At 39.7% G+C, this 18,105-nt stretch overlaps 1 protein-coding gene across 1 annotated transcript in view; it reads right to left on the bottom strand.

Moving 5' to 3' along the window:
* Positions 1–18,105, bottom strand: part of CNTNAP5 (contactin associated protein family member 5) — a 275,472-nt gene that overhangs the window by 199,829 nt on the left and 57,538 nt on the right. The window contains exon 2 of the mRNA XM_039554726.1: positions 5,774–5,884. Within this exon, the coding sequence (XP_039410660.1) occupies positions 5,774–5,884 (111 nt within the window). The remainder of the gene's footprint in view (positions 1–5,773; positions 5,885–18,105) is intronic.

Genomic DNA, 18,105 nt, shown 5'->3' with positions numbered 1-18,105 from the left:
AGCTATATTCAAAGACAACAAACTACAGATTTCTCCTACACACAGTTGTAACTAGTGCACACAGGAGCCAAGGGCAAACTTCTTTTGGATTGTAATATCCTAAAATAGACTCTGAACACAATAGTTGTTGCTTTTTTTTTCCCCCCCAGTTTTATTCCAGGAACTGACATGATATAAAAATCTGCTTCAGAAGTTCTGGCAAGGTTGTTCCATTCATGACTCAAAAGAGCCTATTCTAGATGTTTTCAGCACATATTAAAAGAAAGCTGGCATTTTCATCTTTCCTTCATTCAACATAGAGAATGACAACTAGATGAAGGAAAACAACTTTTAACAAAAATATTTGGTGAGTCTTCCATTAAAAAAACCACAAAAGCTGTGCTTTCTATGTTCTAGTTTATACATAAGTTTTTAAGCCAAGCCTGTTAGCACAGATGCTTCCCAGTAGTATGTCAAATATCTTAACTAAATATCTAGTTTATGCTTTCTCCCTTCTGCTGCTAGAAGTGGCAGGAATGTGATATGCTTTCCACAAAAGTGTTTGGCTTTACTGTGCACTGCTATTTTCCAGCTTGAGCACCACAGGCTTATAATTTTGAAGTCAAACAAATGATATACACTGAACAGAAATTTGGGAGATCTGTGCTGAGCTTGAGCCCTAAAATCATAGATTACATGGTGTCTCTGAACTGCATCTCTTTACATGAGCACATTTGTGTGCTGGGAATGTCACTCTTCAGATGCAAGCACTGTGGACACAGCACTGACACCTGCTCGTAGCATCACCTCTCCAAAGCTGGCCTTGCAATATATCAGTTACAGGCCATGTCTTTACAGAACAGCATCTGCTTCATATATTTTTTCCTGTGCAGAAGAAAGCCCACTGTGTTTCCCTCTCCCAAACCTTCCACCATTACCATTTCCACAGGTGGACAGTAATTCTACTGCTAGTAAGAATGGCAGCTAAAATCCCTGCAACAGCAAAGCTGCATCAACTGCATGACTGAGGGCAGAACCGAAGCTTTTCCCACTGGGCCTCTCTCACTTCTGCTAATAAAGCAAACAGCTTCTGCTTGCTTTTGTGGTTATCCCAGATCCTCACCAAATACTCCTGTCAGTGCCAAAAATCAATAAATGTTCTTTTTCCTCCACATTTACTCTGTTATATAGAGCAGGTAGCACAAGGGATACTGGCATTTCTTCCAGCACAATCTCGTTTTGCACACTTCTTTTATGCACATCATTCCTGATAGTGTGTCAAAAACCCATCCTATACTTCTTTTAGTATGTAGCAAAAAAGCACAACCAAAGCAGAGCAACTATTTAGAGTAATTTGCTCCTCTACCCACCAGTGATGCTTGCCCTGAGGACTGTTTGCCAGCACAGGCCCAAGAGAAAGGACAAGAAGGCTCTAAAAGGCAACAACATGGGCTACTGAAGACACAGTTTACAGCACATCAACACCTTTGAACAGATACAAGCATAACCTGACATCCTTTTCCTTCAATTGGGCACAAAGATACTGAAGAGGACCATACAACTTTTATTAAGTGTGGCATAAAGGCAAACCAGACAAAAATTTGGCTTTGATTAGGTCCATCAGATCTCCACACCTGTTTTAGGTAACTGGAAAGTACTAAGGTGTTAAGATGTCACATTGTCTCTCACACGAAAGCAAGAGAGACAGGATGCTCAGTATTTCCCCTTTCTGGCATTGATAGGATTCTGCACATTGTGCAACACCATCATTCCTCACAGCTCACACATTTCACATCTTCTGTGGATCATTTCAAAGGAGGCATTCAACATGGTATGGGGAAAATGCCCCAGCGGAAAAAGAGTACCACAGGAATCTGATATATTGTTCATATTCTCCATGGCAACAAATCATAATGTTAGAAATATGTGGAGAGCAAGGATCTGATGGTTTCTCAGCTGGAGACCCATATGATTCCAAGAAATATGATAAAATACTTCTGTTTCTTTTTCAGACTGTTTGTACATTTTGCCATAGTTGTTTCAAAAACTGCATGTAAGCCCAGTGTTATGCAGTCAATGCTTTTTGTAGTTCATTAATACAAAGCACAGGGAAATATTATTTCCACCCTACATTGCCTTACAAACAGCTCAAATGGCTTTATATTGCACTAAAATCTCCTGGACTTCCCGCTGCAACTAAGTGCTTCCCTGCTGCAGAATTTTACTTTAATGTCCAGATCAAACACTTCCTGGCCATAAAACAAATTCTTTTTGACATTATATATGTTTTATATTCTCATATATAATTGCCTGTACTGACTACTCAGGCTGAGAACTAATAAGAACTGAAAAATCTTAGGTGATACAGTCATGCTGTAGCAATTTTCCTATTATTTTTCATTATTTATTTACTATACACAAAAAAGCTGACAAATCCCTCTCATGGGCAAATAATATATTTCATGCCTCAGAATCACATTTATCAGAATTATACTAGCTCTTTAGTACCAGTATGGATTTATCAGCATTTTAATTGAGCGCTTTCAGCTGTGCACACAAAGCTTTACTCATGGGTGCTTTGTGTGTTTGTTTTTTTAAATGGCACATTCCACTACTGCAGGCCCTTTTTTTTTAAACAACAGCCTTTTACTTACTGTTATCTATTACTGAATCCACTTGATGAATTTGAACTTTCTGTTGACAAAGGACTGGGTCGTGCTTTAAAAACTCATCTTCACTTGTTGCATTCATGTTTACATTAACAAATATATTGATTTGGCTTTCTACCCAGAGGCTCTGTTCCTTGCAGCACTGTCTTATCAATTACAAGCAAAGCTAAGCCAGCTCATCAAAACATTCAACATTATCAGAAAGCCACAGGCCAGTCCTTGTTAGGAAATATTATTTCCTGTAAAGATATCTACTATTTGCATTCAAGTGACAGTCAAAGAAAGTTTCTACAGCTACCATCTACCACTGCTTGCTCCTCCAACCCAAGGTGAGGTACTGCTCTGGCAACAGTAGACTTAGTTTTCTTCACAGTAGCTGGTATGGAGCTACTTGTGCTGGAAACAGTGCTGATAATACAGACATTTTTCTGATATTGCTGAGAACTGCTTACACACAGGCCAAGGCCTTTTCTGCTCCTCACACCACACCACTAAAGAGGAGGCTGGGAGGAAGCAAAATTTGGGAGTGGACACAGCCAGGACAGCTGACCCCAACTGACCACAGGGATATCCCATCCCACATGGCATCATGCTCCGCATTTGAAGATGGGGGATGAAGGAGGAGGAAAAGGGGGATGTTCAGAGTGATCGCTTCCTGAGTCACCGTCAGGTGTGATGGAGCTCTGTTTTTCAGGGGATTGGCTGAATCCCTGCCTGCCCATGGGAAGTGGTGAATGAGCTCCTGGTCATGCTTTGCTTGCACACGTGGCTTTGCTTTATCTATTAAGCTGTCTTTGTCTCAACCCATGAGTTTCTCGCTTTTACTCTTCTGATTCTCTCCCCCATCCCACCAGGGGGAGTGAGTGGCTGTGTGGGGCTGAGCTGCTGGGGTTTGTCCATTGGCACGTGCCCAGCATGGGCCTCAAAGGGTTCAAGATAATTACAGATTTGATTGGAATGTGCTAGACTGAATTTACAGCTGTTACTGCTGGTTAGCTATTAATCAGCAGCTTTTGTGTTTGCCATAGGGCTTGCTTCCCTTACTGTTTATTAGTCTACTGCTCATTAGTAGCTACTTTTTGCTTTTGCTGCTTGCTGTACTGCTTATCATCTTACTCTGTTGGGCCTGGAAACATTTTGATAACAGCAGTGACCATGCTTCTGGGCTGGCAAAAGTCCAGGGCATCTCCGCTGTTCCTGTGCTGCTGCACTGGCCAGGCTGGAACTCCAGTGTGAACTCAAGCCAAAGGGGCTGTGACCTGTGGACAAGTCCCTGGGGCAAAAGGACACCCCAGGTGTCTGTGGCTGTGAATAAGCCCATGCCAGAGCACATGCTCTCATCTCTTTGAGATGCACGTGCATCTCAAAGTGCTGTGACCATGGTTACATCTGTACCACAGCTGATACCTCTGAAGGGACTGTGGCCCAAGGGTAAGTTCACACTGCAGGAGGTACACCCTGAAGCACCTGTGGCTGTGCATGAGGCCATACTGGAGTATGCCAAAGCATGTGGCTGTGGCCAAGCCCATGACGCAGCAGAGACTGCAGCCATGGGGAAGGCAAGAACAGGTTTACTTCCAAAAGGACTGTGGCTGTGGGTAAGGCCATGATGGAGTGAGCAGCTGTGTGGGACTTTATTGTTGTTGGGGATTAACCCACAACAAGTCCCCATATGAACCCTGCCAGCACTGTATCTGCACATTCCTACAAAAGTCCATGCAGCAGAAGAATTAAACAAGGTAGAGTTTAGCTTCTAGGTCCCTGTGCTGGCCTCAGCTCATCAGTTATCACATAAGTGTTCAAAACATTAAATCAAAGTTGCTGAAACAACCCCCTTACTTAGGGCTCCGTTTCAATACTCTGTCTCCTGTTCCCATGACTAGTGCAAAAGACAGCATGGACCTTACCACTGTGACACTGGATTGCTGAAAAAATACAATATCTGACCCCATGACAAAACTGTAGGACAGTTAACTAAGACCTATTTCAATTTCTGACCTTAAATTTAAACCACTGTCATAATTTCAGACATTGTTAATATCTCTTTTAAATACAGAACAGCCAGAGCTTGACTTGCAATACTGATTTTGAACTTCTTCTTCTTTTCTGCAGATAAAATTAGCCATTAGAGCCATCTGCACAATCACATAAGCATATCCATAACACCATCTCAGACAGCAGTTGGAGACAAAGGCAGGGCAAACTCAAATATCATGCTCAATGTCTACAACTTTCTGTTGTCGAGCAGTTAGCCATATGACCTTCTACTTGCTGAGGAACTCTGGTTCTAGAGTTTAAATATGATATAGTAACTCCCATCTAACACTTCTTTAATGGCCTAGCAACTCCTTATCATTAGTTCCAAGCATATAAGAGAGTCTTTCTACAGATTTATCAAATGGCCTTTGATTAAAACATACTTTAGAGATGTTTAAGAATGAAAATTCTCGTTTATTTTCAATTAAAACCTTTTTTCTAGTAGTGTTCTTTCTAGTGTTTCCTAAAATGAAAATCATATGTAATATGATAATACAGGGCTTTCCACTTTTAGAGGCTCTACCTTGGAAATAAGATGGGAGCCAACAACCCAAATTTGCAACAGGATGTCAAATGATGCCCAAAAAAGTATCAGAAAAGAGAAGTTGGGAGTAAGTTTCATACTAATAGTTCCACCTTGTGTGTGAACTCATTAACTGGACCTCAAACATTCCTGATTGCAAATGCCTGAAAAGTTGTTTTTCATGCTCGCTATTTCTGCAGAGTTGCGTAGTCACTGAATTCCACTGGAATTTCATATCTACTCGCTATTAACACCTACGTTTTAGAATAGGGTCCCAAGCCTACTGGCCTTTAAACTCTTAAAATATGGGAACTCATGAGAAGCAAAAAGACTATCTGAACTTCCTTAATGATGTCTCTACAAGAGAAATGGAGAGCTTCAAATTTAATAGAAGCTTTCTATAATAAAGGAGGAAATTGCTCCTACACAGCGCACTCTCAGGAGCATAAATTAATGGCTCTATTCCACTTGCCTCTGAATGCACTGCATACAAACAGCATAAAAAGTTATTCTGTGTAAATGTGATTAAAATGAATAGTTTAGGCATTTCATACTGCAGTCTTACCATCTCGCCTGTTGAGTTTTGCAAAGCTGGAACTGTGAGTACTGAAGAGCTCAGAGGAACTGGTAAGGGCAGCTGAAGGTAAGGGAGAGACCAGTGCATCATCACAATTATCTAGAAAGGAGAATAAAAAACAAAACATACAGAGGTCATCATATGAGCAACACATATGCCAACTTGTGCTATCTCCAGGTGGTGCTTTTTCTACTTAGTAGATAGACAGAGACTGGAGACAGAGCACACTTGTGCTTGAACTCACATGTGAGAACTGAAATTAACCCTCCAGAATGTCCCAGTCTGGTGGGACAGCAACCACATGGGAGCTGCTGTTAAGACAAGGAATGCTTGAAGAACTGGAAAATGTCCTTTCACTGAATGAGATTTGATAGAGTACCCTGCAGTTAAAGAAGGTAATGATTCTTGTTGCAAAAGCCACTGCAAGAGTACAGTAATGCCCTGGCTGACTTTAGAGAACACCCCAGGTGGTGTGCTCAGCACAGTTTTCCCCAAGAACAGGTATGTAATGTAGGAGTTACAACTTCATATTTCTGTGTGGAAGTGACACACAGGGTCATGCCATGGGGGCTTTTGCAACATGTAAAAATGTGTTCTGTGCTTAGCATGTACCTCATGCTGCACTAAGATCTCAAAACCTAAACATATCCTTCATTTCTTCCCCAAGCTCACACAAAAATGCAGGGCCAAATTAGTTTTGTTCACTCACAGGAGCAGCCTCTATGTTTCTCCCCTCTATCCTTCACATCTGCTTCTGAGGACAGATGGGCTAAGCTAACACTCAAGTGGAATTTCTGAGCCCATACTGTTTGAACAGCAATGGAATTAAATAAAGTAAATTTTCTCATTACTATGCTGTCACATAAACACTCAAGAACATAATGCAGGGTTTCAGTAGGGAGCAGTAATAATAATAATAGTAATAATAATAATAATCCCCTCTCATTTTTAATTGAATCTCCCATGGAGCAAACATGGATATAATTACTGGAAAAGGCCTGCAGGTCATTGGGATCTCAGGCCACCACAGTGTTCTTGCATTCAGAGAGTAAATATGCAATTTACAGGGATCGGGGGGAAAGGAAGGGCTACAAAAGACAAAGAATAAAAGCAAAACTTGCTCTATAGTTATGAAAATGAATTTAGATTATTCCAAAACTGAGTGATACCTTTTCCATATTGAGACAGATTATAGTAAAATATTTCTCATCTCTTTGTACAATGAATCTCTAAAACAACCCAGATACTTTTGTAATCAAAATCTAGCTCTATATGAAAGAAAATCAATGTAATCAATATAATTTATATTAGTGCATTGAAGGATGGATCTCAAAACCAAAACTTCTATACAAAACCCTTTCCATCTCTTTGATCCCCAAGAGCAAAAAGGGCCTATAAAGATCTGCAAGATAGATAAATCAGGGACAAGTCTGCACTGATGCTGCAGCCATGAGGATAATTAGCCAAGTAAATAAGTACCATCATCCTGAGCAGATTCCCTATGACTTACACCCTTTGAATCTCAAAGGGAACTTCTGGAGGGTCTGTGGAGTGCCAATCTCCAGGTACACACCATGAGATCAGGCCATAACTATTCTATTTCGACTTAAAAAAATCCCAAACAAAACAACTGTACATTGAGAGTCTTAAATTCACTGTCATTTGTTACCTGATCAGAGATTTAAACAAAGATCAGAGATGTAATCGAAGATGGTGAGTACATCAGGGCACTGAATTCACCCAAACTTCTGCATTCTATAAAACCAGCAGAGGGGCTGAGAACCTCTAAAAAGAAGGTCCAAAATCCTAGCAGGCAGATCTATAGGACTATTCAGCAACACTTAAAACATGAGGTTGGAAATAACTGAACGCAGAGATTTCACTTTAAACAGTGTCTAGACTTCTGGCTCTTTTCAGCTCCCTGTGGTTGCTCCTGGGCCACGAGAGAACTCAGCACATCAATCAGCCTGTGATCCAGTTGTCCATCACTGTTCCCCAAAGGTAGGATTGGATATCTATGGGACACCAAGTGTCTCAGCATCTCAGCAAGAGGAAACCATTTCAGAGCAACCCTTTTAAGGTTTTCCCGGGGATCTCTAGAGGCTCCAGCCTGAGAAGTGGCAATTAGCTCCTGTAACCATGAGATGCTTCGTCTACATTTCCATATCCTTTGCTTCTGTCCCAATGCACATTCATCTGTATCTCTGCTGCTACAGCACTGCAACATCATTTCCATGCTTAATTCTGGGATCCTTATTTTGCTTTCTTCTAAAAAAGAAAGGGGGGAAAAAAAAGAAAAAAGAAAGAAAGAAAAAACAGCCAAACAACAGCTAGGAAACCTTCCCTGAATTAGTATCTAACTATGAAAAATGTAAATGTAAGGCTTGAGGATTTAGGACAGCATTAAAAAATTGATGATAGTTCTGAGGGTACCAGGACTAATACAGCCCAACTTTCAACAGATAACAGAGTAATGATTGATTGACTCAGAGTGCATGCAGGAATTTCCTCCAAGTGAAGATTATTTTTGAATGGACACTCTGACAAGATGCAAGGCCACTCTTCTGCCCGTCCCTCAGTCAAAACTAACTTTGCAACACTGAATGTTGCACCAGCAGCTGTACATGCACAGACCTTCAGTGCAGGACATGGCACAGTTAGTACATGCCAAATGAAATCCCAGAGTACAGTGAAGTGCTTGGGATGCACCAGTCCACTTGTACATGCACAGCAATCCAAATAATTTGCAGAACAACTCTGATACATCCCTTGTCAGAGACCCAACACAGATTGGTACATATTTGAGACTGGTATCTCTTTATAAAGCTTAGCTGAAATAGGATATGGAGTTCAAAAAGGTGGGATGTGCACGTACAGTGAGAATCATTCCATTGGCCCTGCTTCCATAAGAAGGCAATATTGAAAAGGAAACAAACCAACCACCAAACACACACCTCTCAAGATAAAAAAACTCTCCAAGAAAGGATGTTATCATCATATTTTCTTTTGTGATGGATGCAGACAAGAAAGAGATGAAAAATTTTGTGCTTAGGGAAGATTAGAAAAGACCCACGGTAAAACCAAAAGCAAAGTAGGTGTATCCTGATTCCCACCACATAATCCCAGCACACACATTTCAAGAGACTTCATACCCCCCACTTGATGTGACAGAAAAAGAACATTATTTCAGGTGCTCTCACATTTACAGCTCCTTACCTATAGTTCCTGACCTATTGCTCCATTTGCTTTGGAAGTTTGCCTGTCAGAACAGGAACTTTGCTTCCTGGAGTTAACTGCATTATATGCCTATTAAAAACATTGGTTTTAACAATGAATAATTCAACACTATAGAACCATTTAAAACATCTGGACACTCACAAAAGAACGTTTACTAGCCGAGTTGTTCGGTTGTTTTCTCCTATGTTTTCCTTGACAAGATAATTAGCAAAGAAATAATGACAAAGAGGGTCTAATTGTACCTATGAGCCAACTTTTTTATGCAAACCACACAACAATACAGATGTTGACTTGCATTTGAGAAAAGGGTGCTGACCTTGAATATCCCAACTTCTGAAAAACAAGCAATTACTGACAGCATTTCCAGTGTCATGAGTATTACTAGAACTTTCATAAGCAATCTTGCTTCTGGAATTAAGAAAAATATTTACGTATATCAACGTGAGTCTTCTGGGTTTTATTCACTAATGATTTTTAGAAAATAATGATAAAATTAACAAAAAAACAAAAGGAGAAATTAATCTATTATCTTTTAATTTTCATACTGTGAAGTTATTTTATTGATTGGTTTTGACTCTTTTCTTGTAGATTTAATTACCCTCCAGATAAAAACAAGGAAATATCTTCTCCATGTATTTTAATTTTTTGCAGAATGCTTTGGACAATCCCACAAATATAATTGTTATCTGTTCAAAAGCATTCAAGTGAGATTTAGACATTAACTCTTAGGCTTCTTTAAAACATGACAGATAATAGCAGCTTGAGCTAATAGTACACAAAATGGAATTTCAGAGAAGGCCTTTTGCCCAAATATCTGATTAAGCTCTCTGTGTTGTGAAGGCCTTCAACATTTGTGACATGTATGAAAAAATAACTGAAAAATATGTATCCAAGTCCTAGAGAGAAAGTATTTCAAATGCTCCCAAAGAACAGCAGGTTTCTCGAACACAGCTAACATTATTACCAAAACAGTTTGCACAGAAATCAAAAATTCAGACTAACTTTATTAATTCTTCCAGTACACATTTCACACTGGTGTCAGTAGGTGTGGCATGATCCAGTTTATAACCTTCTTCAAGGTTGAGACAGCCTTCATCAGCAGCAATCGGTACAAATTTAGAAGATTTCTGATTAGGGGACACTGAAGATACTTAAAAAATCATAAACCCCAGAAACCCATCATGGTCACACCAATGTTTCTTAGAGCAGGTCCTTTTCAGAGGTTCACTCCCTGGAACGCAGGCAGGGTCATTAGCAGCCACAACTAAGATGTGCTAACAAACCTGTCCTGCTCCTATTTCCCTGGTTCACCTGAAGAGTCAGGGGGACAAAACACATCAATTTCCGCTTGTGAAGGCCATCCAGAAAGGTCACTAACATTTCCTGAACAAAAGCTTTGATAAAGAGGACACCATCAGTGAAAGACCTCCAGTCCCTGGGCTCCACAGATTTTCCAAACATCAGCCTCTAACTGCTTTTGGTAGTGTTGTACCCTCACCAGGACAAACGTGCAGAAAATACTGTGAAGTTTGCATTTTTTTTATGTGGTAGTACATGGTTCGTCAAGATCTCCTATCATTATAATAAGTAATTACTTACACTGGTACTTACACCAACAATCTTGTATCACCATCAATGCAAAGTATTTGACAAGCCACAGTAAGGCTCAGATCTATGCTGCAGCTACTCTGTTAGCAACTGTAAGCATCACAAAATAATTATAAATACCATGACAGTAGCACTCAGAGTAGGAACATGGGACTGGTGTCACTGAACATTGCAACTGAGGGAAGGGTGGGGGACAGGACATGGCATGCAAACTATTAACAGAGCCAAAATTGCCTCCTCTCTGCAAAACACGAAAATTGAAGATGACAAAGGAGAGAATTATAACCCAGAGACTGGTGTGGTTAAGTCCCATGATGGACTCAAAAAGACAAAAAAGAAGAGGGTAATTGCCATGCCTCCTTCTCTGTGCCACGGTAATGAAAACATTTTAAGGGAAGGAACCTCCTGTAGGTGCTTTACTTCAAGAACACAGGGCCTGGCACACCACCAAAGAGCTCCTGGAACAGACCTTGCTCATACATCTCTGCTGAAGCAGATACAAGAGGTGCAGTGAGGGCTGGAGTGCTTGTGACCAGCTGTGCAAACCCCTGCCTGAACCACAATCCCTGAACTTCAAAGGGAGTTTAACAAGGACTTCACAGAATCACAGACCTTTTTCACACCAATAGCTATTTAAATATAGATATGTCCATTTTATAGTAAACATCAAGAAGATTTCAGAGTAAACCAGAGGCCTTGTAACTTAGTCTTAGAGGTCTCACTTGGAAATTAGAGATACGTTATTTCAGTGAGACTTTTGTTGCCAAGGTCTAATTTTATTCATTATTAAAATACCAGCAGAGTTACAGATGGTACTGAAGTTAAATTGCGTGCATCATTTTGATTGCAATTGTAAATTGTCTCCATACTGGGATTTGAAGTTGAGAAGATTCACTGGTATTTATAGGCTAGATAAAATTCCTGTTAGCATTACCCACCTAATGGCATACTTTGTTTTAAGGACATAAACCATGAGTTTTGTACCATGTCTCTTAACAGTCCTCAGGAGTGACCACTGGTGCCTTTCACTTCATCTGTTTTTCTTCTGCCTTCTGTAGCTACAATTCTCCTTTGAAAAGCCAAAAAACATCTCCATGGGCTTACTGTGGAAATTAACCTTCACTGTTACAGTCCAATGAGATAAATGTGCATGAGAAAAGGATGAGATTCTGTGCGGGGTAAAAAAATACACACACAAAAGACAGAAAGTGCAGCAACACGGAGTATGGCTACAGATTTGGAAGAGATTAGGAGATTATTTCTGTATCAACAGTCCTACAAAAAGCATCTCACGGGAACTACCATCTACAACTAGGTTCCACTACCAATTTAATAACCTTAGTAAATGATGCTTGAAAACATGATGAGAAAAAATAAAATAAATTCCAAACAACCTGTTTTTCTGTAAAAAGAAATTCCTACATTTTTCCTTTTTTTTTTTTCCTAGAGACTGGCTACACGTACATGCACAGCTGTGAACTCCATCTGTTAACTGAAATGCATGGCATATTTTTCAAGATATAAGACACTAGAGAAAGTACTTAACAACACAACGTTCCTTTTTCTTTTCTCGCTATACTGCAAATAAATGCCAATAGTTAAGCTAATCATGAGTTCTTCCTAAGCAACTGTAAATTACGTAAGTGTGCTCTCATATGCCTGTAAAGACATAAAAGTATTACTCAATCAGTGCATTTTTAGAGTATCTTTTATGATACAGTGTGCACATACAACCTTGTCTCACAAAAAGTGGTCAAATCTGATTTTGAATGGCTCGAGGGGCTCTCATAAAACTGATTCAATACTGGGTCTTATTTTTCACTGGAACAAGCATGTCTGCCATGTAACTCCTACTCACAATAATGAAGTAGAATTGCATTTGAGGAACAGAGCGACCACAGGACACTTGGGCTCAAAATATGAATTTCAAATAATCATCAGTGCAGTTCCAGTAAACTAATATGCAGAAGCAATTCTTGTTTTGAGAAGGTGAAAGAACATCAGACTAAGCCAATTACCAACAAAATATAGTTAAAGAAGAATGAACTGAAGTTAAAGGAAGAAGTGTTCTCAGATTTCAGCTCTGTCATAGTCCATGTCATTTAGGCGAGTCATAATGTCTGCAGCTACAAAATGAAGGTACCATCACTTTATCTTACAGTACCTCCTTTTCATTAGATCAGAGGCTCTTTGTCAGAAAGGAATGAGCTGTTGTCAATGAACAGCAAATCCATTTCTGATACTCAGAAATTATTGAAACCGCTCTATATGGAACACAAAAAAGGACCACAATAAAAGGATGTGCTGACTCAGCCTTTCAACATTTATATTTCAATGAACAACCTGCAAAAGCATATTATTGTCCAAAGCCATGATTTGCTCTTGGCAGGTGTAACAGCAGCTGCCAGAGATACTTACTACTTTCTTCTCAGAATGTAATCCTTCCTGTGCCTATTTGCCTCTCCTTTCCACATTTCTGAGCTCCTGTTAATTAAGAGTGCTTTGATCTTTGACCTGACAGCAGAAACCTACAAAGCTGACACAACAGATGGAGCAGCTTTTATACCTGAAGTCTGCCCTTTTGACATTTAACACACTTTAGGGAAGAGACAGTATAAATCCCCTCACACCATTGTAGGGAAATGTATCCTGAGATTACCCTTCTGTACAGGAAAACACAGGCAACTGACTTTGTCAGCACAGGGCAGTTTGTGCTACATTATAAAAAAAACATCTAACAACATGGAGGCCCTTTCTCTGGCCCACACAGCACCACATCATCACAAGCACTCCTTTTATCTTGGCTTAGATGAGACTGGTTACTCATGCATTTCAAACAAAGTCTGAAAGTTTATATATACCAAAGATCAAGACTGTCTTTTAACATTTCAGAAGTGTTAGCAGCATTCACAAAGAGAGAAATTTGACGCCTTTCAAAAGCATTAGACTTTGCTACAAGCATGCTCTGCTCACCAGAGGCCATCACTGAAGGAGTTCAGGGCTCCATCAATTAAGCCATGGATTCTAAGAAACTGAACAGCATTTGCCTTAATATACCATAATACAATAAAAACAATACTGAATTTGCATGAAAAGAATGTTAATGTATGTGCACCCATCAGCAAGGCTGCCAGGATCATTATTAGAAGAAAAACACAAGAATGATCAGAGCCAGCTGGACTGAGTTCTATAGACATTCACCAATGGAAAATTAAAATGCAGAGGGGGTACGGCAGATTTTCTGCTGATGTTACTCAGTGTTAAAATTGTTCAGGAATTCACTGGTGGAGCAGTTTTTCTAAGTTTTCCAAATACAATTTTTTAAATGGAATGTAAATACCTGTTTCACTGAGAATAAGGTTTATGAGGAAAAACCAAACAAGCAGAAGAGAAATAACAAAAAATTCTGCACAAAAGCAGCAGCATGTAGGTTATCATGATGACTAGAACATGAAAACCAGTTTGGGAAACACAAGTGCTTTATTTGCAGGTGGAAGAAAATGACCATTTCAGATAACTAACACCACTAATAAAAAAAAAAAAGATTCATTTTCTAGTCAAATTTGGAAAAAGAATAGTTTCAGTTATGTAAGTAGAGCCATTACATCTTCTACCACTTAATATTCAGCCAAATGAGACAGAAGCCTAGTTCTGACTACTTAGAATCACAGAACAAAATCGCAGAACCATTAAGGCTGAAAAAGACCTCCAAGAGCATGGAGTCAAACCTTTGAACTTCACCACATCAACTAAGCCAGAGCAGTGCCATTGCCAGTCATTTCTTGGATGCTTCCAGGGATGGTGACTCCACCACTTCCCTAGGCAGCCCATTCCAATGCTTAACCACCGTGCCAGTAAAGAAATTCCTCCTGATGGCCAACATAAACCTCCCCTGGCACAACCTGAGGCCATTTCCTCTTGTCTTGTTACTGGTTTCCTTGGAAAAGAGGCCGACCCCCACCTGGCTGCAACCCCCTTTCAGGTAGCTGTAGTTAGTGCTAAGGTCTCCCCCAAACCTTCTTTTCTCCAGGCTTTTCTCCCACCTCTCCAAACTGATGAATCTTTCATACAGATGGACATTTATGCTATTCCCCACACCTTGAGTCACCTTCAAATTTAGTGTGCTTGTGGCAGCACTGCTGCAAACTTCAGTGGAGCATCTCAACACCAACTGCTTATCACCATCACACCTGTGACCACGGACACCCAAGATCAGACCTGTAAATGAAGATTCTGCTGCCTTTGTAGAGATGGACAGTGTTAGCTGGGGTACCTTAGAGAAGAAAAACAAGAATCCAGTTACCATGGTAGGCTTCCTTTTGGGGATTCACACAATTTTCATTAATTCAGGAGTGAATGCAAGAAGGAAAGTTAAGAAAGAATCAGCCCTTTATAAGTTCTTGTCTTGTCCTGCTTCCCCAGCACAGTACCATGATTCACATACTCCCAGTTTCTTTGAAGTCATACAGTTTACCCCCACCTTGGAGCAAAACCCAGGAGTATCTGCATCAGTGTGATGCCTCATTCCCACTTTCTCTCTTTATAACCCTACCACTACTTCAGAGGAGCAATGAGGTTGGACAACATTCATCACGTGGAAAACTCAATCAGGCCTCAGCTTTCACCTTCTCAAAGAAGATTCTTCTGCTCGGGTTCCTATGGACCTCTATGGAAAAGGGCTCATTTATACAGGCAAACCTTGCAAAGACTTTCAGACAATGCCATAACTTTGTCTGGTAAGGTTATATTGTGCACATCTAAATTTAGAGCTGCTATCTGTAAGCAAACAACAGAGGCAGATTGTGGAATGCTGATGAATTTCACAGGCATGCCCAGATAACAATGCACAGCAATTTAAAAGCCATCAATAACCAAGAGGTTGTCCCCTGAATTTTCAAATCAATCATGATAAAATGAATTCAATTTTTATTTTCCCTTTGAATCTTTGGTGAACTCATGGATAAAACTGATTAAAGGGGAAAGAATACACAGCATGGGATTCACTAAATGTGTTCAGTTTGGAGGGGTTCACTAAATGTTTTCAGTTTGGAAGAGAGTCTTTTCAAATTCTGTAACATGCAGGATGGCACACTGAAAACCAATTATAACTCTGAGAATTTCAGTGCATCCCATAAGGCTGAGAGAATGTTCAATATGCAGGCTGTGAGCAAGGATTAACAGAGATGAAGGTAGCGGTAAGTGCCCATGTACCATTGCATTTAAATGTAATGTCATTTCAAGGGATGATAAGTAATCATTTCATGTCTCAATAACCTCCAACAAAAATGCCTTATTTAGCCCTGAAACACCAATTTTTAAGACTCTTCTATGCAAGTTAATGGTTTAGATAAGGGACAGGACTGAAAAAAGTTCAAAATTCTTATTCTAAAGCAAGGTGAACGCAGCTCTGATGTCAGTTTAAAGATGAAAATTTTCTTCCAGGCATTTCTTAGGGCAATGTGTTCTCTCTTCATCAGTCATGATGGCATTTTTAGTGCCACAGGAGAAAAGAAACATACAGATCTCTTAGATTTAACATGATAGCAAACAAGCAAGACAGTTTATACACAAACTTTTCTAACTACCCATGATTATTTTGAGAATCAGTACTTGAGACTGTATTTATGCTATAGTCTTCATTACAAACATCCTCAGGCTCTAATCCCATGCCCTGAACAAGACTCATGGCACTGCATGACCACAGTCCTCAGACTTTACATCATTGTAATTCTGGCCCATAACTCAGACCCACTTCAGCATCTCTGTCATTGTACTTTCTTTGAAGTGCAAGGTATTTCCTAACCCTCTTCAAAACATATCTGCTAATTATCATGATAATTTGAACCCATCTAGTGTTTTCTGCATTTTCAGAGACAGACAGACAGTAATTACTGGATTTAACACAGAACACTGGAGGTGGAGGAGAATACTCTCATAACCTATATGAATACAGAGAAAAAGAAGGGGAAAGGACATAACCAGAACAAGTAGGACTGTCCACACCAGGGTTGTGCAAAGCTTGTTCTGCAGCAAGTTCACTTACATTAATAACAGAATTAATAAAAACAGCTATAAAATACACTAAGGATTGCAGTGCAGTATTTCTTTCACATGGGATTAAACAAAACCAGGCATTCTTCCTTTTAAAAAACAGTGAAAATTCAAGCAACTAAAAAAACCAAAAGGGTGAAATTCAACAAAATGGCAGTTTTGATTTAAAGTATTGATTAATGCATCAGTTTGAATGCCAGCAGAACTCTAGCAGTCAGCTACCTTTTATTTTATCTAAAGAGGCCATTTTTCATATAACACAGAAAAAGGTTCACTTTCTATGAGTAGCCCTCCTTGTGAGGAACTCTGCAAACAAAAAACCAAAAAAGTATCAATTAAAGAAAAAAATCATACCAACCAAGCTCCTATGTTTCATTGTCCCTTGTCACAAACAGTACACAAACCTGAGCCATCTTTGAAAAGCTACCACAAGCAGCCTTTGTAGATACAGTTGTCAGATGTGGAACAATTTGGGTAATAATTTGATAACTTTATTTTCAGATATGGCAAACAGACAACTCCCCCATGCTCCCTAATTGCACATCATTTTGTTTAGACAGACCCAGCTCCTTCAATACTGAATGACTAGCTCAAATGCTTTCACATCTAATTATGGCTCATTCCAGACATGCTTCCTTAAAAACAAAGGAACTGTATATATTAGGGTAATAATTTTTTAAACAACAGAGGAAAGCTCAGCTGTGTATTTTCTTACTCACTTTAAATCCAATTCAGATCCTGCTTGGATTTCTGCTGGTTCACGTCCCATTTTAATACACAAATTCCCACAGGTTTTATCTCTTCAACAAAGCAATTAATAAAGCGTGGCTCAGGCCATAAAAGGTTTGTTTTATGCCCCTCTCAATCCCTTGAGATAAACAGAAATTGATGTTTATTTTGAGCCTTTTGAAATCTGAATAATTTCTGCAAAGTCCTGCAGCCCTGAAACTAAAATCTAATTACCTGCAAGTGTTTGCAGATATAAGTATCCATTCAAACTCACTGTTCTATGTGGCAAGCTTTTTAAAGACCAAAGAGTTACCTCTAGCCTTGAGGCTCCTTATTTGAAAATGCACGTTAGCATTTAATGGTGTCACATTCCAAAGCCCTACACTTTGCTTTGAAAACATATCAGTGGTGAAAACAGCTTTCCCTGCTGCTAGCACTAATCAAAGGGACAGGAATATGCTTTCACAAGATCCATGGCCAATGCCTCCAACACAAGAAATGCAAAGCCTGGTTATCTAAAAAGCAGTTATCTGCAGCATCCTAACCCAGTACATCAGCCCAGGGAAAAGGTGAAAGAGGACCTTCCCTTCGGTTTTGCTCTGGAGGTGACAACAAGCAGATCTTACTGCTTTCCTTGCCATTGAAGAGAATCACTCATGAAACTCAGAATCAGAGTGATTGAGGCTGGGAGGGAG

The sequence above is a fragment of the Corvus cornix genome, chromosome 7 (genome assembly GCF_000738735.6).
Source record: "Corvus cornix cornix isolate S_Up_H32 chromosome 7, ASM73873v5, whole genome shotgun sequence".
NCBI classification, from domain to species: Eukaryota; Metazoa; Chordata; class Aves; order Passeriformes; family Corvidae; genus Corvus; species Corvus cornix.
This window is presented reverse-complemented; position numbering and strand designations above follow the sequence as displayed.